Source organism: Falco rusticolus, chromosome 1 (assembly GCF_015220075.1).
Source record: "Falco rusticolus isolate bFalRus1 chromosome 1, bFalRus1.pri, whole genome shotgun sequence".
Classification (NCBI taxonomy): Eukaryota; Metazoa; Chordata; class Aves; order Falconiformes; family Falconidae; genus Falco; species Falco rusticolus.
The window spans coordinates 31,472,263-31,492,779 of NC_051187.1; the positions used below are offsets into that span (position 1 = coordinate 31,472,263).

Sequence of the window (20,517 nt, forward strand, 5' to 3'; positions counted from 1 at the left end):
GCTTCTCTTGAAAGCATTTCTCCAGTGGTCCTTCCCAGCTGTTGCAAGCTTTCTTCTTCATGGAGTAGACCTTGGCCATGCTAAAACTACAGGGCGAAACTCCTTTCCTTGATTGATTTAATGGTGGCATGAAAATCTGTCAGTGTAGTGATAATGCTTTCAAAACACGAGTTTTTCAGCTCTTGCTTTTCTCTGGGGAGGCTGTGGTACCTTGCCTTGGCAAAGCACGGGTCTGCTGGTATAAGCCATGGTAGTGCTCAGCATGCCACAACGCTTACTGGGTCCTTTCACATGTTGCTAGTGTAGACACGGTCCTTGTCAGAGCAAGAGCCCCACACGCTGCGAACGTTCCGTTATGCAAATGAAGTTAAACTTCCAAATTTTGCTTAAAATAATGTTCAGTCTGTAAAATAAATAAATGAAGGTTTATAGTGCATTCGTTGGCAGGAATGTTTGCCTCTGGTGTACCTACTGCTCTTTTACTTTCCAGTAGACCTATACCTCAGCCTTCCCGGCTGAAATCAACCTAGATAACAGGTTCTTTGGGCATGTGTTGTGATTCCAGTTTGCCAGTGGATAACTTTGATTTTTGGGGTTTTTTTTTATTTTTCTAACACTTCTTAATATGATAGAGGAAAAAATGTTTGTCCAAATGGACTAAAATTAGTATCGCTGTCCTCAAGATTGAAGTATTATTTTTAAAAGGAGATGAATCAAACAGTGGGGAGGGTTTGGTACTTAACTCCAGCACAAAGTTATTTATTGTACTTAACTCCCCCTGTCACTTGCGGAGTATGGGCAATATAACATCCCTTCACAAACCTGGAGTCTGCTGCCTTGGGAGGATTTCAGGTAAGGAGGATGAACTAGCTAACCAAGAAAATGAGCTGCCCTAATGCTTGCTTTTAGAATAAGCACTGCCTGGGATTAGTATCCTAGGGCTGCAGCTGGGATTAATTTTGTAGGTATGAATAGTAAGATGCTAAAGTGTGGCCTCCTCGCAAGTCCTACATGCACTCACTCAGTGTAGAAATGTTTGTTTCACTTGCCTGCCTCTTTGCTCCAGCACACAATGCATATAATCTGATTCTCTGAATGAACCTTTGTTTGGGGAAATACTGTTAGTTTTGGCTCTTGAAGAGCTGAGCTGACAGGCCCAACTCCCTAACAAAACAGATTGGAGATTAGAAAACAAACTAAAACCATGCCTTCAAAAAAAAAATATGCTGGGGAGAAGCCAAAAAGTTCCTTTTCTGTGTTGCTGAAAGAGCTGATCTATTTAGCTACTGTAATATCAAATCAGATTTTTTTTTCTATTGCTTAAATTAAGAGCCTTATTACCATCACCTGAAATAAAAGGAAAATTCTTAGTCCTCCTCAAAAAATGGTGTGATCATGTACAGGAAGGGATCTGGGAAGGCACAGAGGAGTTAGATTTTGAGGCAAGAGTTAACAAGGCAAAAAAGAGGTCTTTTAGCACCTGTAAGTAATACCATAAAGGGTAATGTGAATCTGTTAACTAAAAAGGAAAACAGAATTCATTTCTTTAGGTTGTTCCTGTAAACTGAATTTACAAAATGCACATTTGAAAACAAAATAATTTGCTTACAACTATAGTACACAAGATGCCTATGGTCTATATGAGAAGTGATTCCTGCAGGTCTGCAGTAGCTGCTTTTCCAGGTATCTTTGCTGTGTTTGCTGGAAATATATATTTGGGCGTCAGGGTCAGGCCTGTGGAATCCGAGCTGCAGCGCTCAGAGGTTTGTTTAAATTCCATGTACGATAGATCTAGGCGAGGTGCTATCTGAGTGCAACAGGAAAAAATAACTTCTCCTGAGATAGAGAGCCAACTCTAGCCAGAAATGTTCCTTGTCCCTACATGTCAAAACAAGTGAAAGATGAGAGGGTGGAAACGAGGGTTTTATGTGCAGAGTACGGTGGTATGTCAAAAAATCTGTGTCCGGCTTCTGGTGCTATCACCCATACACTTTGTAGCTGTAATTAAGTCTCATTGTTTCCTTATTTTTAAGCAAGAGTTCATGCATTTCTTCCCTCGTAGGGCATTTTAAAGAACTCTTATTTTGTGAGTGTTAAGTTCACTGCAATTGCAAGACAGCTTGCCAGCTGAAATTCCTCGCTTGGGCAACATTTACATGTCATGGTGTGGAGAATTATTTTTTTTCTGAATGGGGGAAGGGGATTTTTCAGGTTGGTATTTACAGCAGAGTCTTCCCTATTGTCTTCTACTAGAAAAGGATTTGAAACAGAATCCTATGGTACTGTTTTGGCAGTTTCTGAGGTAGATAAAAAAATGGGGAACTGCAAGTTGAATCAGAAACAACTTAATAAAGCATTAGAGCTGTATAAAACCCCCTAAGTTCTACTGTACTGTGCTAGATAGTTTCTAATTAATCAACGTATTCAAATTCAACATATTAAGTAGAGGTCATGTAAGCTGACCAGCCCAGGCTTCTGAGATTGTCTTGGGGGGAATTTATCTTAATATTTAAAACTCTCCTTCCTTGCCACTTCAGTGCTCTTCGTAAAAGTCGGTGTTTCTTAAAATGCAAGCATTTCTTAATGCTAATTATTAATGAAAAAAACCCCAAACTTCTGGGTTTGCACACAGATAAATGTCCACTTCTGTCTAAATGCAGAGGGTGGTTCTGTCACATGGTTTTATGCTGACCGAAGGCCATCTTAAAATCTTCTGATTTAAGGGAGGAGAACAAGGGATTCTTCTGTTGTGAGTCATCTTATATCAGAGCTCATGCTTCTACTGATATCGGCAGGAATTTTTCCATTGAGTTTATTGATGGAATGGTTTTTCGGCGTTAAGGAGAGCTACTGGTTTAAATTTTGAGTCATCCTAGAAGCTGTGAATGCTGTCTCACTTGTCCCATACCTGGTCACCCATTTGCCTTGTCCCTACTGAGTCAAAAGCATCACTATAATATCCTGTAAGATCATTCATTAACTGCTTTTCTAGATAATGTTTGTTAGCCATACACTTAAAATGCTGTTCATTGCTAATCACCAGTGGAAGGAAACCCTTTAACTTACAATCATTACAAAAAAAAGAAATCTATGGGGATGAGAATGGAAGAACCCTCCATAGATAATGTTTGCCTGTGTGTGCCTGAAATGCTTTATTTTGGGTGTTATTAACATAGAAGAAAAGATGAGATTCTCGGAGGCAAAACTTTACATAAAAATGGACATTGCCAGTGTAAAATCTGTTCTGTACTGTGTTAGAATACATGCTTTTCCCTAATTGCATTTCAGCTGATTGAAGACAAATTTTAAAATCAAACGTATTTAAGGGGATCGGGTCACGTTCTCACAATGGACATCTGTTTCTTGTACTTTGCTGCAAATCTAGTGATGTTTGAAGCTTTGTAATTGTTGTTAAAATACAGCTGCTTTCATTGGAATTTTAGAAGTTGCTAGTTGTGTTACTCTGACAGATCAGTTCTGCGTTATCTGTCTTGCCTGCTTGGATCTCAGTTGTCTGAGGTAGCTCCTGAGCTGGGGAAAAATCTGTAAAAAAACCTGTGGGAATGGACTCCAGCCTCTCTTGGCATATCCAGGGCTCCTGGATGAAAGCTGCAGCGTATGGAAGTAGCAGCCTCCGTTCTCTGAAAACACTGTGACTCTTCCAAGGCACGTGAGGGCCCCTGCATCTGAGGGGAATTCCAGTTCTGTTGGCTGTTCAGCTGAAGCTTTTTTAGTTGGTTTGCTGTGATTGAATCACTTGAAGACATTTGGTCTCAGGAGGTGGAGATTTCTACATGGGAGACTGAACTGAGCTGCTGGAATGTATTGCACATTATCCACCAGATGGTTTTCAGCCAGTTTGATTTGATCTGTGTTTGATAACTATGAAGATATGACAGTCACATATTCCTCCAGCATTGCCTGTGTGAGCAGGCACATCCCGGGTAGCACAGGCTCTGCTTCTGGTGGCAGTGACTGCTGCAGAATGCGACCGAGAGCCTAATTCCCTCCGTGCTCCTCTCCCCGGGCACTGTCTTTGCAGCACCAACATGCTCTAGCTCATGCCATGGCTGGTGTGGATGCAGCTGTCCCAGCTCGTACCATGCAGTATTTGGTCCAAGCCATCCCTGGGATGCTGTCCTCCTCCCCTCTTTGGAGCCAGCCCTCCTGCAGGGTTGCAGCAGCCATGTAGAAAGAGCCGGGACCATGTGTGCACTGACGTTTTGTGCTCGCAGGTACATTGTGACCATCTAGCTGGTCGGCAAATTGCTCTGCGTTTCTTGTAGGAGTCGGTGTCCCTTCAGAGACAGGGAGCTGACAGGAGCAGCAGCCAGTGGGTGTCTCCATTTAGGTTTTTTTGTTGTTGTTTTGCAGCTTTAAAATTTGAAGATGGGTTTCAGTCAGGCAGCTGCTCTCAGTCACAGTGTTATTCAAAGTAATTGGCTTTCCATTGACGTTGGGATTTGGAATAGCATCTAAATATTGTTGTCAGCTTCATGCTGATTCCTCTCTACTGAGGTTAAAGTCATTTCACTTACAACCTCAAGCTGGACTTGTGCTTTGCTCCCATGGGAGCTAAAAATAATAATTATTTTAAGACTAGGTTCTTAATCACTTCCTTCTTTTGATGCACTACTTTTGTTTAGCATTTTGTAAGAATGTAATAGAAAATGTGTTAACTATTTGTGTTTTAATTCCACAGCAAACCAACTAAAAAGGCAAGGAGTGTACAAGAATTAATTACAGTTCCTTTCAGGTTTTTTGGTAGAAAAGCATTTGTTCTTGTTATTCTAAGTGAAGGTTATTAGAGTTTTGCTGCTTTGGCAAACCATCCAGTCACACAGAGCTGTGAAGAGATGAACATTAAGCTGACAGATTTCTTAGTCAAAGGCATGTGGGCATTTTGTCAGTGTTGGTGATGCATCAGCATGTTAATCTCCTGTCTCCAAACTGTTAATGTACACATGAAAAACAGAAGAGGTTGTGTTTTAATCTGGGCTTAGAAGGAATGGTAAATCAAGGTACACAATGATTTTGAGGCAGAGCTGGCTGTGTGGTGATGAACACTGTGAAGATGATGAGATGGTTTGCAGAGACGGGGAAAATATTAAACAGATGGAGATCCACTGTCTGCCCTGACCCACAGCAGCTGGATAGCAGTGAGGTAAAATACTTAATTTGGAGATCTCTCCGTAAACTGCAAGTCTTGAAACTTAGAAGTGGGGGTTTGGGAGATGTATTTCAGTGGCATGTGGATGCAGTAGTGTGGAAAAAAATATTAAAAAAATCCAGAAAGGCTTTTCTAGACTTCAATGAGCGTACAGAGTGTGGTTGTACTGAGTGTCTTAGAGCTCAGCTATGGAGAATTACACAAGTACATTAATATTTTTTTTCCCTATTCCTTGCTAATAGTTCACGTGGTTTACTGTTACTTCCAGTCAGTGGAGTCGGTTGCTGCAGCAAGTCTACTTGCCTTAGAGGGAGCCCATGTTATATTTTGTGTACCAGCTTTTGTTTATTCTTTATTTCTTCTCAGGCACCGGAATTCCAAAGGCTGCAGCGGAGCCTTCTAGCATAGCCTAGTGTACACCCTGCAGGGGCAGCTGGGCCAGCACAGGACTCAGAGGCTTGTTGCTTGGCTGCTGTGCATTGTCCTCTTGGTAGAGTAGCTACCTGATCTCTACACCCACTTCCCCGTGCGTACAAAAGCGGAACAGTTTTATTTTTAAGAGGATGAGGAGAAAAAAAAAAGTATATTTTTACTGTTGGCCACCGCTCATTTGATGGTGATTTACCCTATTGCTACAAATGGCATTATACGTAGTAGTAGAATTGAAAGGGCAGAGATGGCTTTTCTTTACCTGTCACTTGGCTGAGGTTTGGCATTTACTTATCTGTCACTGTCACGGTTGTGGGAGTACCTGAGCGGTACCAGCAGTTGTGGTGCTAACAAGGGAGAAGAGTAACGACGAGCCAAATAATTGAAGAAAATGGTAGTTTAATATCCTACTATTGGTAGCTCTGGCATTCTGGCTTCTGTTGTGTAGGCTGTGAGGACTTTTTACTTGTTTATAGTATTACAAGTTTTCTTTAAGAAAGCTGCTATCAGGAGGTTTCCCAGACCAGGTGGGAAACTGGGAATCAGCAGTTCTCCAGCTTCAGGCCTCCCTCTTCGTGGCCTTGGGCAAGCCAAGGGAAGTGCCTGTTGCTTCTGTAGGATGTACTTCCTATTCTCACAGTGATTTTTAGAGCTTAAGTGTAAAACAGGGTCTTTAGAGGAAGAATAATTCAGTTCTTTGAGTTAATTTGTGCTGCATGTGTGATAGCAAATATACGGTGCCCTAGCACAGGCCAGTTCTAGTCCATCTTTCCAGTGCCACTGCAATTCATGGTACAGGTCACTCCCCACTGATCAAGTGCTTGGTGATCTTTTCTGAGAGGGCACCGTTGTTGGAGGTGACATTGCTCCTGTTGCTCATTTGTGTGCTCTTCCCTACAGAAAACCTTCACTTTTTGACCTGATGCTTGTAATGTTTCAAGATGAACCTGTTGCCTTTGCATGTGTTACTGTATCAATTGCAGTTGGTGTTGCTGGTCTGCTTCTGGTGTAGCAAGGATGGACAAACAGCATAAGGACACACAAACTTAGGAAGATGTATGGCTAAAACCACAAAAAATGAGAGAGAGAACCTGGGATAGGCACAACAATTATACTTTAATCTGTGGCTTGACATTTACTACATTATGAATATTTCCTACTTCCCCTGCTCTGTCAGTAGTATGGATTCATAAAGGTGTGTTTTAAGGGCTGGGTAGTTTGTGTTTATATAGTGCTTACTGGAGTCCCCATTACTTCTTCCTTTTTCCTTTTGTCCCCTTCCTACCTCCCAAGATTGTTCATACATAAGCCATTTCTCTTTCCAGCCTTCCCTTTCCTTGGAGAAAAATTACTATTTCTAGCCTGTTGGTGATTCTTTGTGCCCAGCTGTGTTTACCAGCATTGTAGAATTGGTGGGTAACTTTTTGTCTTGGGCCAGAACTGGCAATTCAGTCTTCTTTTCCAGTGTTACCAGCCTGGAAAATCAAATGGAACTGTAGAAACAAACTTGTTGACTTTATCCAGTTCCTCAGCAAAATTTAAGCCAAAACTATATGTGGCCAAATATGCAAAAATCTTTCGGCCAGGTTTTGGGCTTAATTTTGAACAATTTTGTTCTCAGTTGATGGAAGCTCATCAGCTGGCATTTGAGAAGGTGGGATACTGGCAAGGAGGAAAGTGTGGGTGAAATGAGTTTCAGTCCTGCTGAAGATATTTGTGAGCTCAGTTGTGGCAGTTGTTAGCAGGCAGATGAGAACTTGAGTCTTGAAAACTAGACTTGTCTCTGACACCTAGGTCAGTATGCTGTGGACAGCATATAGCGAAAGTTGTCACTGGCCAAGCATAGCTCATTGCACTTTTTTTTTAAACTTCTTAGCAGTTTGGCAGTTTTAGGGGGGGTGCTTGTCTTGGAAGGAGTGGGAAGAGAAAAACTGAAAGCAGAATGATTTGTTATCTGTTTTGTTTCAGTGGAAAGCTGGTTTCACCAAAATGGAAAAATTTTAAAGGCTTGAAGCTTCAGTGGAGAGATAAAATCCGTCTCAATAACGCCATCTGGAGGGCATGGTACATGCAGTGTAAGTATTGTGCTTGGTTATGTCACTTGCTATAAAATATTTTCTGAGAGGCATACATTTAAGAAGCAAGGGAATTGAAATTACTGTCTAATGAAAAGCTCAAAAAAATCTGCTTAAGGGCCAGATGTCTCAGAGGCTGGTATGGCAGTGCCTTTGGGTCACTGCTTGCTTAAGAGGCTGCGCTGAGTGGTCCAAGCACAGCCTGAGATCTCCCCATTTCCTGCTGGTTATCTGGAGGGAGCCCTAGCTAGATTTTTTTTTTTTTTTTTGCCACTTGCCACTGAAGTGACAGAGCACTCTGTGGAGCCTGCACACAGTGTTTTGTTCTTGTTTCAGACCTGGAGAAGCGCAAGAATCCAGTGTGCCACTTTGTGACTCCGCTGGATGGCTCTGTTGATGTCGATGAACATCGTCGGCCAGAGGTATGTAAAACCTGAGGAACAGACTAATGAGCTCTAGAGTTTATAACAAGACTTTCTAGTCCGCTAGATGCGAGAGCAGCATAGCAAGTCTTTGCTCTGTTGTCTTTATTAAGAAGGAACCATTAACGTAAAGCAGGCTGAACCCATTTTTGTAAGTTTATCACATTGAGATGATCAAGGTGCAACTGGAAGGACATTTGTTATCTATGTAACTTATGCCTACGTTCTAGTTTAGTGAAACCTAAGTCATAGAAGTGCAATTTGAATGGTTAAGATTTTGACAGCCACTGCTGCCTTCTGGCTGGAGATTGCTGAAGTCAGTGGGAAAACAGTGTGACGACTGTTTTCAGGATTGCATCCAAGTGACCTTGTGAGAATTTTCTGTATTTTATTTAATTGATGAGATGTGGTTTCAAGACAACAAGCAATTTCTTTTTCTCTGTCAAGGTAACTTCACAAAAAAAAGTGAATATGGCTTTGGGCACTTTAATTTTTGTGCTTTTTTAAAACATAAATGAAAACTAATGTCAGCCCACTGGCTCCTTGCAGAAAACCAGTGAGGCCCTTGATGTAGCAATATGTGACACTCCGTACTGCATAACTCTAAAATAATTTATAACTCAGAGGAGTTCCAGATGAGTTTGTGGAACTGTCTCAGGGCTTTGAAAGAACAGTGTTGTTTGTGTTGAAAGATGACCCTCGAACACAAGAAAGTTGTGTTATGGCTCTCATGAGTCTGCTGTCCCCAACTTACACACTGCTATCCATGATACATAAGACCCACATTGTTCTGATCCTTTTGTTGCTATTAGTATGTGGCCTGCAAGGGCACGCTTCTCCCTCAGCTGGACATCAGATTTCTGTTGATTTGTGTCATTCTTAACAGCGTGTGTGTGTGCATGTTCATGTAACCTTGTGAAATTCTCTTTGCCCATCTTCTGCAGAAGAGGCAATTGCATGCTTTATACATTATATTCAGTGAATTAATTTTAAGGGCTTCCCCCCCACCCCCCATTTTTTTAACTATTGGTTATGGTTGAGCTGATGTGTGAGATGCTGACAGTGCAGTCAGACATCAGCTCTTGTTTGTTGTGGGAAAGATGAGGTTAGTACTGTCAGATTTTCTCCGTGATTGCTGAACTCTGGGACAGTGCGGGCTGCTGATACGTGAGCTCAAACAGAATTAGCGTGCTTTCTTTTGCATTTTTTATGCCTGAATATTTGCTTGGGAATTTATTGAACATTCAGCCATTATGTGATTCTGTGTAACTCATGGTATGTGTTTGTGTTCTCAGGCCATTGCAACATGGAAACGGAGAATTGAAATAGTCATCAGGGAATACCACAAATGGAGAACATACTTCAAGAAAAGGGTCTGTTGGTTTACAGAGTGAAAGTAGCTTACTTGGAACCTGATCAGTATGTTGTTGCTTTTTGAGTTTGATGTCACTTTTGCTAGCATGCAAGAATACTTAAAATGGATGATAAGCTAGTACAGGCATACTCATCTGATCAGTCCCACTTAACTAAAAATTATTGTGCAGGACTAATTGTGCATGATTGGGTCTTATAAATTTTGCAAGATCAGGTCTTCTACTGGCATGTGCGGGACCTATTCTGACTTTAATATCTGTTTTGTTCTCCTTTTGCAGTTACAGAAACATAAAGATGAAGATCTTTCAAGTTTGGTCAGGGTAGGTATTACCACTGATAAGTGGCAACATTTATGCTTGTAGAAGCTGCAATGAGTAACAAAGTTGTAACATGCAGTAGTTTGCATTGATTAAAATCTAAAGCATCTTGCTTAAGCCTTAATTAAGGTTAGGCACCTTAATGTTTTTCTGCACCTTGAAGACCAATGTCAGATTTGTAGCTGAAATTTGATGGAGGAGAATTGAATGTGAAGTGCAGTGGCAGAAGAAATGAGAGTCAGTACTGGGTGCCCAGAAAGATCAAACTCTTTGAGGTTTGGCACATTATTTCAGCTGCTTATGCCTTGCTTGTATAATTGGATCTGTGAAGATGTGTGTGCTACATGTTGCACATCTTCCTGCTGCCTGCAACATGGGCAGTTAATGTGCCATGATCCTAAAAAAGGCAAGACGTTTAAAGGAACATGTGTAAAGGTATCACTAATGAGTATGTCCCATAAAGCCATCAAATCTACTTTGGGCTTATAAAATGATGATCGGAAGCACTGTTCTGATTTTTTAATATTTTTTTATTATTATTTTTGGAGCTAAGCAGAAGTCTGGATCTGTTCCAGTTTCACAGAACTCTCAGCTGTTTTGGCTGTGAGCTCAAATGCACCATCATCATATAGTGGTATAGTTACCACTGCATGTTGGCTCAGCCACAAGAACCTGATGGTGTGTGCTTTTAGCCTGCAGCAAATGCAAGGCAATGCAATTTACCTTAGCCTGTAGTGAAGGATGGGTAAGCCAAGTCACGTTATGTTGTATTTGTCATGGGCTAAAAGTGCCCACAAGAATATCAGCATACTTTGTGCAAAGTCAGATTACAATTACACTTCACTGCATTTCAGAGATTTAGATACACTTCAAGATAGGAGTTGTTTGCTTTGAGTTTTTGCTGTGCACGTTATTTTAAAAACTTTATTCAGACCAAGGGATCATTAAACTGTAGATGCAAAAATAGACATATAATCAATGAAACTGGAAAGTGTTGATGAAGTTATTAAGTTATTTTGTCTTGTGTCCTTCTACTCAACACCTGCTTTTTGGGCAAAAAACTTTACCAGAGGGGTGTGTTATTCTACTGAAGTTTTCTGTTGTTGCCCAGATCAGTGAGCTGAAGTTGTTGGTGTGTTAAAAGTACCACTGATCTGCTTCAGGCCATTTGCATGGCTCCTAAAGGAGAGGTTTTTTTCTCTAAAAATGTGAAAAATGAAGACTGTTTTTATCTATCTGTACCAGACTGCTTTAGCGTTGTCTAGGCAGCCTGACTTTTCTTCCTTTGCTTTGGCAGGATGATGATGTGGTTCTCTGGCAAAAAAGAAGGTATGACAGAGAAACCCCTGTCCCTATGGAGGAAGGAAGCCTTTTGGATGCAGATATGCTTATATCGGAGTTCACCGACACCCTGTTCTCCACACTGTCTTCACATCAGCTGGTTTCCTGGCCAAATTCCAGGGACATAGGTATTTGTTGGCTGTTAGCTATGTTGCAGTGGGAACCTCTAGGAGAGGTCTGCTTTGTTGCTTTGCTGCTTTTCTAATCGTGCCTAAGAAATTTATCTTACTTTGCTGTTAGAGATCAAAGTAGGTCAGAGGGTGTAGCTGTCTTATGCTTTATAGTTTATGGAATCCCAGTTATTCATCCAAATTTAATTTCTGTCTTAGCTTCTTATGTGCTGCTCCTAGCATTGTCCTCTAATGTTGCTCTGAATAAATCTGTAATGAGTGGTATTTAACTTTATCAGTGGTGAAGGCATTATTATTTATCTCAAAGTATATATCTCTGTGTGTGTATTTTTGCGGAAGTGCATATATATTTTTCTTTGGATATGTCCCTTAGAACAAGTGCAAGTCGCATCTCCTGTAAAAACAGTCCCAAGAGCTGTACAGTTCTGTCAGATGCTCTCTGACTGAAGGCTGTGACTGTCTAATGGGACAGCAGACATTCACTATGCATCATCGTTGCTGCATGGGTGTCTAAGCTATCTGAGCAACTCCAGAGGAACTGTGCTTTATATGAAGTGTACTTGAGGAAAAATGAAATGGATCCTAGTTTATTTTAAAAGACTGTACTATGAGCTGTGGTGGTTCAGGTTGTGCTTCCCAGCAAGTTTATGTATTGTGCAGCAGGGGCAGGACAGGAGGTTTGGGAGTAGGAGGCATCCAAGCTTGGCAATCCCCCATTAGTTAGAGCCTTCGGGTTTCACCTCTTCCATTTTCCTAGTTGAAAGTTTCATTCCCCAGTGACTTTGGTTTCAGAACTGTGCTGTAGTTTCTGAAGAAAAGCAGATGCTCAGTTCATTTCGGCAGCAATTTTTGTGCAAACATCCTGGCCAGGCCTGGCTGTGGAGTGTGTGTTGGTGTTCTAGCCAGATGCTATATTCCTACTGCTGTTACTGTGCAAATGATGTGAAGCTAATCTAATCTGTCTCCTGAATTTTGCAGCACACTTGGGAAATGCTGACATGATTCAACCAGGGCTTATTCCTCTCCAGCCAAATTTTGATTTTATGGATACTTTTGAGTCTTTTCAGGGTAAGAATCATATGTATAGTCAATTAATTTCTTTAGAATTGCAGTGATTTATGAACTAGCTTTTAACAGAAGATGAAATGTTGCAGATACCTACTCTCTTTAGAAGGCAGGAGATTTGAGTGAATGGTGAATAACACTCGATACACGTTTTCAGTGTTCATTATTTCAAGCAGATGCATATGTGGGTAGGCTCCCTTGTTACTGTGACCCCAGTCCTTTTCTTAATTGGGTTTGAGAGTCACTTAAGGATTCCAACGTTTGACCCATATTGTTAATTTGCCTTTCAAAAGAATTAGCATTTAGACCTTAAGTCATTGAGTGATTAAAGGTAGAACATCAGACTTGGACAGGGGAGCTCACAGAATGACTAAGGTTTTCCCATTTAACGCTTTGTTTACCGTGGAATGTTTTCTGGAACTCTCAAGAATTACATATGACATTAAACTACTACTGACAACTCTGATGGTTACGGATCTTCATGGAAGTCAAAAGTCACATGTGAGTTTGCTGGGCCTGTACGCAGTCTGCATCAGATAACTGGTTTTTGTGGGACTGTGTTGAGAATTTGCTCTTGGCTATCCGCATGTAGGTGAACCTTAAACAGTGGACTGAGTTTTGTATTGTCCTCAGCTTGCATGAAAGTTGAAGTCTTCCCTGAAGAAATCAGTTCCTCTGGAAGGCAACAATTCATTGCTCAGTCAGCAACAGTTGTATGAAGCAAAAATCTTGTGGGTTCATTATTTGTTAAATAATATTGATATTCCTGTGAATTTTAGTATCTAGAAATGCTGTACCTTGAGTATGAAAAGTAGAAAATTAATAGGTGACTTTTCATATTTCAGATATATTCATGCCCAGTCGTTCCAGTAATTATTTCCCTTCTGTGTCTGCTGTCAGCTCAGCTACAACAGACAGCAGCAGCCATTCTTCCCAGGTAAGAGGGTTCTTGGTGTTTGAAACATCCTCATCTCAGACACGTGCGTCCTATGAAGACTCTCTGACACGAGCTCTGTCCTTCTCAGAAGGAGTTCAGACAGGAGTTTGAGGGGTCACATCTGAATCTTTAATATTTTTCTTTTCTGTCAGTCTCCTGTCCTGCCGTCGGGTTCCTTGCCCAACACACTTCCAGCAGGGAACATCAGTGATGGACTAATTGCTTCCTCAGTACCTGCTCCTGTCATTCCCGATGTTGGCACTGACCAGTGTTCCAGCATTAGAAGTGGGGGATCTTTCATCCAGTCAGCGGACTTTACTCCCAGCTCGTCTCTCAGTGGGCCACAGACTTTCATGCCAGTGTTTCAGACGCCCTTGCCACTGCTTCAACCTGCCACACAACAGCACCAGTCCCCGATGCCTGCAGTGCCTCTGAATTCGAGCTTAAGTTCTCCACCAGCTGCGTTTGCTGCACCAGAAACCCAAAAGTTTGGCCTCTGTGAATCTACGGTTATCACCCACACAGCTTCTGCCACGTTGACCCACAACGCCCCTGCCACCACCTTCAGCCGGAGCCAGAACCTTGTCCTGGCCACGCAGCAGCCGGGTGCAGGAGTGCCCTGTAACCTGGCTTTCCAGACTGCTGTCCTGCAGGGGCAGCCCCGGCCCCAGCTGCAGTCCCAACTGACATTTGCACTCCCCAAAGCTGTTCCTCTGGCCACTGCTGGGACAAGGCCCAAACAGTCACAAAAAATAGTGCCTGCTCCGAAGCCTGAAACAGTGTCCTTATTGTTAAAGAATGCCTTCATCACCCCAGGTGAGAAGCGCTGGTGGGGTGATGTTTTTCTTTTCTGAGTAGGACTAGCAGGAGGGAGAGACCTTCTTGCTTTTCTTGGTTTACATAATAAGTAAAAATAGAGCTTCCTGAGGGTGTCCAAGGAACCCCTGAATCCACTGTGGCGTGGCTATGCCATTCAACGGGATGCTGTAGACTGCTGCAAGGATTGGAAGCAGTTCGGTTGTCAGTGCGAAAGGGGGTGCCTCCTTGTAAAATTTGTGCTGGGCTGTATAGATGCATCAGCACATGGGATAACTAGAGCTCTCTGCTCCTACCCTATAGAAACTTTGAGTTTGATGTTTAATGCTGTTCCGATTTACTCTGCCCCTCAGAGCATTCAATCACAGTAGAGTAGGAAATGGTAAGGAGATAGCATGGGATGGAGACTGGCAGAATTGCCCTTGTCGTTGACTCCCTGGACAAGTCACTACGCCTGCCTGTGCATTGTCGCACTCTGTAATACCAGGGTACTGGTGTACATCCTTGGGTAATGCTTTGGATGTATTTTGATGTTTGACTTGGGTGTGCCTGAAACTCTTCCAGACAGAAACTACTGTGTTGGCTACAGAGCACCTGTTGAAGTGAACCACTGCACTGGTCCGGATGGAAGTGTGGCTCTCATCTACCATCAGTGCTCCCTAGCAAGACCAGGGTGATGAGAATCAGTCCTTCCAGTGGAGAAGGACTAAGAACCAGGTGGGGAGAGCTGGAGATCATTGTCTCAAGGAATCTTCAGACTTGGGATGCTTCAAGAGCACATGGTTTTCAGTTCAGAATATGAGTTGCTAACTCATATGCAGGGACCTCCACATTGGATGTGATTTGGAGCCATTGGCACTGCACAAGGCTAAGAACAGCAAGCGTGAGCAGAGTTCTGCTTGCAGTGTTCCATGTGGGAAAGCTCAAGGCTAGAGCAGGACGGGCGGTATGCTTTTTCTAGGGGTTATTGCACGCTGTTTTTAGACTTGTGCTGGCTGGACACCAAGTGACTTCAGCTACCTGAAATGTGCAACAAGAATTCAGAATTCAAGAAGAACCCTGCCTGGAGGAGTATTGTTAAAGAGGCTTTATGAAGGAGTAGGTGTGTCTGCCAGGGCCTCGCATTGTGGTTACCCACCACTAGAAGGGAAAAAAAATAATTAAAATAAATCATCACTGCTCAGGAGTAGAACAGACCCAGGGATCTAATTCTGGCATGTCACTGGGAACAGGTTGGTCTGTGATTAATAGCACTAGGGTGTTAATGGCAGCATTTCTGTCCATAGTGTATTATAAAATGAGAGTCCGTGTACCTTCAGCAGTCATGACGTGCATTTCTTATTTAGTAAAGCGTTGTAGGCAACTCTTTATTTTCAGAAAGCCTTTGCTCCTAGCTTTCTTAGTGTTTTCTCGGTTGTTCCTCACCCCATATATCACTTTCCCAATGCTTCATCAGTTACCTCTAGACTATTGCAACAAATGGCTTTGTTTCTCATCTAAATTTAAAGTTGTTTCTGTTTTTCATTCCTAGTAGTGGCACGTGTTCAGTGCTCTTAAACTACTGGGACACTCAGAGATCAAATCCACAATCTTGTGTAAAGACCGGAACTTTATTTTTGACAATAGAATAAACAGCAGTACTTGTAACTGAGGCATTTATGCTTGTCACTTGTTCAGGACAAACAAATTGCCTCTTGACTATAAAGCAAATTGTATTATAACCTGTGTTAGCAAGGGATGTATAACATTTACTGCCCCGTGGTATAAGGACTGAAAAATCAGCACAGATTGTCTCATCCAGGTGCAAGACTTCACATGGGAAAGAACTCTGCTATCACCACTTCACGATAAATGTTCTGATTCTGAAAGTCTGCAAAAGGTGCATTTGTAGGGTGGAAACATGAAAAATGTAAAAGAGCATCTAAATATGTGCTGATTGTTACAGTTACCCAAATCTGGAACTCAGAAATACCATGTTTGTGCAGCACCATTAATGCACTGGTAAGAGTAGGCTCTTCAGCTCAACAGAGATGTCGTAAGTCCGGCTGAACATCAGTGAACAGTGGAAGGGCTGTGATTCCAGCTTTATATGCGGGAATGCTCAGACAGAGAATGAACTCCCTGTATCAGAGTGACAGTGCTCTCTGCCAGATATACCCACGCAAGGGTGGGCTGACACAAGGTTTGTGCAATCCACAGGCCTTTCTGATAAAGATTATACAGAAACTTTGGTTGATCCAAAACTCAGTTGCTAGTCACAGATGATGCTGTAGGGGAGAGGACATTCGATATCCTGCGCTGTCTCCCTGTTCTGCTGTGTGTCCCCTTCAATATCCTGATGCTAAACTGCAGAGGGGTACATTGGCAGTGCCTGAGCCATTGTGACACTTTTCATACGTCATGACTTTATTAGTACAAAGGAGAATTGAAGCCAATACAGGCTAGAATGAAACTGAGTAAGTTTAGTTTAGCTTTCTCAAAACAGCTGTGTCTTTGCATGATTCTTCTCTTAGTAGCAATATAGGATGGTTAATCATGTTCTCTCTAAAGCCTGGGCAACAACAATGTCAGTTTTAGTGCCATGTTATTAACTGTACATCTGCATTGGTTAAATTGAGATCTTAACACATTTATGTTAGACTTCAATGCTTTAGTGGTGAAGAAGCTTTAGAGCAAGGATCCTGATTCCTGTCGTGGAGGCAAGTCTTCTGTACAGACTTTTTTTTGAGATTTTTTTTTTTTTTTTGTAACTTTGTGGAGACAACTGGTGCTATTCACAATTATCTCTAGCTGTCTAACAGTGCAGAACTCCTGGTTCTTTAGCCTATTTTCTGGAATTTTAGTGCTGATTCCCAATCACATTTGGTTGTCTTGTGCTTGTGTGTCATGTAAAGCAGCTGTAAAATCAAACCAGGTAGTGAAAAAAGCTAGTAGAGTGATGAGGAAAATAATTTCATATACATATACAAGGAAGCTGAAGTACTGAATATGCATCCTTTACTTGGTTTCTGTCATTGACCCTTTCTGGGTCAGCAGAGGAAGCCTGAGATCTAAGAAGTATGGATGGGAGAGGAGAGGTGAAGGTGATCCTCCTTCTGTCAAACCCAGCTCTCTGATAGAATGAAGACGCTTTGCACCTCCCTAATTTACTAGGTACCTCTGTAATTTCACCTTGTGACAGTGATGCTGGAAGCCTCAGCAGTAACTGGTGTGTTAAAGAGTCCTTTGTACTGGATTAATGGGATTGAGATCAGAAAACCGGTGGCACTTTGTATTGCAATGATAGTACCAAATAGGTGCCCATTAATCCATTCCCGTGTTTAATGAAAAGTTATTATATACAAAATAATCTCCAGCTTTTTTTTGTGTCTCATTAACTATTCTAACTGAATTGTGTTCTTCAGCTGCCTTTCAGGGACAGTCCAGAGCTGTGATTGTAACTCCAGCACCTTTAAAAAGAGAGGGGATTTTGACGCCAGCCACGTCTCAGTCTGATGTTGCAATTGCACCAGCTGGAATTGTCAGAGTAAGGAGAAGGAAAAAAAAATATATTTGTTTTCTAGGCCTGTTATTTTTAAGTAGTTAGAGCCGTAATGTGCTCAGGAGGGTAACCGGTCCACTAAATCTCACCTGTTACCCAGCGTATGCATTTGTGCATTCAGCATTATGTTTGCTTGGTTTTAGCTTAGCTACTTTATGGGCCTGGAAGCATTATCTAGTCTTCACAGACTCTGTTGCACAACAGTAAGATTGCAAAGAGGCATGTATACACAGTACTATGGATGGGGATGGTTTGTGCTTTTTCTTAATTGTGCAGAAGCTATAAGGAACCCAGGATGCTCACCTTTCCATTTACACATTGGAAGGCGTGCCTTGAGTATATGAGTGGGTTTCCCAATATGTTGTATGCAGGAAGATGGAAATAGATTTTAGTATATTATGCTGTTAATGTGTTGTAATACTGCTTTAAGTTATGAAAGGATGCTGGTCTCCTGCCAGAAGTCTGACTTCAGTGACTGCCAATTCCTTATATATTAGCCCTTGTTTCGTGTCATCAGATTGTTAATCATGTGTTAATTTGCTACTTTTAGTGAAAGGCAAGGTAACAAATATCTCTCTCTCTTTCTCTCTCTCCCCCCTCCTTTCTCCCATCCCTTCTCTTCCTCTGCCCTTCTTCCTGCTCTCTTTTTTCTTTCTCTGTTTTTCTCTGTGCTATTTCTATGCTGTTCCCAGGCTCCCGGGGTGACGGAGTTCCGTAGTAACATTGTGGTTGGTCCAGCACAGCGAGCACCAAGTAGTCAACAAACCCAGTCCACAGTCTCACATCTCTTCTCTCCTAGTGTAGTCCAGGATGCACTGGTGAAAGGAGAGCAAATCTCTTCCCACAGTAGCAGTTCACAAGTTCCCTCACCTACACCTAGTAAGTTAGAAAGCTGCAAGCATTCTCTCTCCCCTACACATGTTAAGTGTGTTCCCATTCATTAGGCAGGGTGTAAATTGGTCTTGAGGATCCCTGGATAATTTTTGAAGGAAAAGCATTTTAGGCCCTTCTGCCCTGCAGCTTCAGTTGCATCCAGTTGTGTGCCATTTTTGTCTTAAACTACTGTGCAGCGTTCCCACAAACTGCGAGTTTGTGCTTCCTCTGAGTGGCTCCTTTCTAAAAAGATGTACTGTCATAGTCACCAAGAAATTCAGCCCGTTTGAAAAGGCATCTGTGTAGAAAGTGCTGAATAGGTTTGTTGTTCAGTATCGTAACTATAATTTTGGTTGGAAGATCTCAGACACAGTCCTTGTTAACCGTAGGTAAGTGCAAAGACTTCTTTTGCATGCGTGTTGGTAGAGCAGTATCTGGGCTGGTTCTAGAGACGTGCTGGTTTTGCTGGTAAATGGCTTGTAAGAGTTACCATTGCGTCCCAGGCCATTAGAGCGTGAAGTGGGGGAGTCTAGCAGGATGATGGAATTGCAGCCTCCACGTTCAACATGCCTTTGCTGAAGTGCGCACGTGTGTGAAAGGAGTATTACATATTGTTGCTATTTGGGATGTATTAGCCTTGTGCCATGACATACTAAGCTTTCCCAGCAACTGACGTTTTCTAGCTTGTGGTTGCTGCATCAATGAATTTGGTTGCCAACTGCATTTCAGTTCAATTCTGAATAGAAACTTCTCAGCAGTGACTTTTGCTACGGAAAGTTGCTAACGTGACTTGTCTTTCTTCCTTTATGAAGGCCGAGACTGTCAGAATTCAGGCCAAGCTTCCCCCTGCACCTCTGAGCAGAGCCCCAGTCCACAGTCTCCCCAGAACAGCTGCTCAGGAAAACCTGCCACGGACCCTAATATGGCTGCATTAAAGGTGTGTGCCCTTTCCTTTGAGGTGCTTTTCTTCTTTTCTTCGTAGCTACTTGTTTGACCTGTTGTCTGAGCATGGACTAGAAAGTTAAGCTGTGCTTCAGGAACAGCGGCGTATTTGTGGGCTTAGCTTGCGCTGCATCTGTGCTGCTCTGTTCAATTCAAAATGTCAGACTTTAATAATTACTCTGCTTCTCAGGCGGGTGTCATCAGAGGGGCCAGGCCTAACCGCACCTCTGCAGGTCCTTATGGTCATGACAGCAGTTCCTGCTGTGGCTCAACAGGAGCATTACGACAGGCCTCAGTTTACTTGGTGAAAGGTTTCAGGCTTAGTTTTCTAAACCATGGCTTTTTGCCATTGTTCTGTTGGGGCTCTTCAGTCTGCAGGGCTCTGGCCATCGCTGGAGGGGGAGTTCTTGACCTGCTGAGTTACTTGCATGTCTCCAGTGATGCTATGCTGCTCCACAGAGAAGCAGCTCCACAGACTCTACAAGTTACAGCTGTAAAACACTTCGAGAATTATTGGGGTAAGAACTCGGCGGTCTAGAGATAGCATCTGAGCAACCTGGTCTGGTGGAAGGTGTCCCTGCCCACGACAGGGGGGTCAGAACTAGATGATCTTTAAGGTCCCTTCCAACCCAAACCATTCTATGATTCTGTGATCAGAAAGCTGGCTGTACCTTGTACACAAGCTGACCTTGTCAGAACACTTTCTGTGATCGTGTGAGAAACCTCTCCACAAAAAAGCAGCCACTGCAGGACAATCAGCTGTAACCCTCTCGTTCATTCTGTTGTGAAAGGGAGTGTTACTTCACCATTTTGCAAGTGCCAACCCCTTTTTGGCTTCTCTGTATATACCCTATGAGGTGATGTCAGCTTGATCACTACTCCCAGGGCAGAAAGGTAAGTTTAAACACCTGTAGCCTGTGATTGCACTCAGTTCTAGTTCTGTTGTAGAGGAGAATCAGCGCTGCCGCTTCCTGAGCATGCCACAAGTTACTCATAAAAGTTTGCAGTTATTTGCTTGGCATAAATGCTTGCAATCAGTAGTTGCAGCCTGTTCTTGCTGCTAGAAGCAAGTTAACAAAAGAAC

The 20,517-nt window shown here is 42.5% G+C and overlaps 1 protein-coding gene across 3 annotated transcripts in view; it reads left to right on the plus strand.

The window, feature by feature from the left end:
* The window catches only part of LOC119142484 (MLX interacting protein), a 53,551-nt gene that overhangs the window by 19,672 nt on the left and 13,362 nt on the right, over positions 1–20,517 (plus strand). For 2 of the 3 annotated variants that reach the window (XR_005102296.1, XM_037375479.1), the window contains exons 2-12: positions 7,568–7,674; positions 8,011–8,096; positions 9,392–9,469; positions 9,749–9,790; positions 11,085–11,256; positions 12,238–12,327; positions 13,170–13,261; positions 13,414–14,077; positions 17,482–17,603; positions 18,311–18,497; positions 19,304–19,428. Coding sequence is in view for 2 of the 3 variants with exons in the window: in XM_037375479.1 (XP_037231376.1) it covers positions 7,568–7,674; positions 8,011–8,096; positions 9,392–9,469; positions 9,749–9,790; positions 11,085–11,256; positions 12,238–12,327; positions 13,170–13,261; positions 13,414–14,077; positions 17,482–17,603; positions 18,311–18,497; positions 19,304–19,428 (1,765 nt within the window). In the remaining variant the exon portion in view is untranslated. The remainder of the gene's footprint in view (positions 1–7,567; positions 7,675–8,010; positions 8,097–9,391; positions 9,470–9,748; positions 9,791–11,084; positions 11,257–12,237; positions 12,328–13,169; positions 13,262–13,413; positions 14,078–17,481; positions 17,604–18,310; positions 18,498–19,303; positions 19,429–20,517) is intronic. The other variant, XM_037375480.1, reaches the window with a different exon arrangement.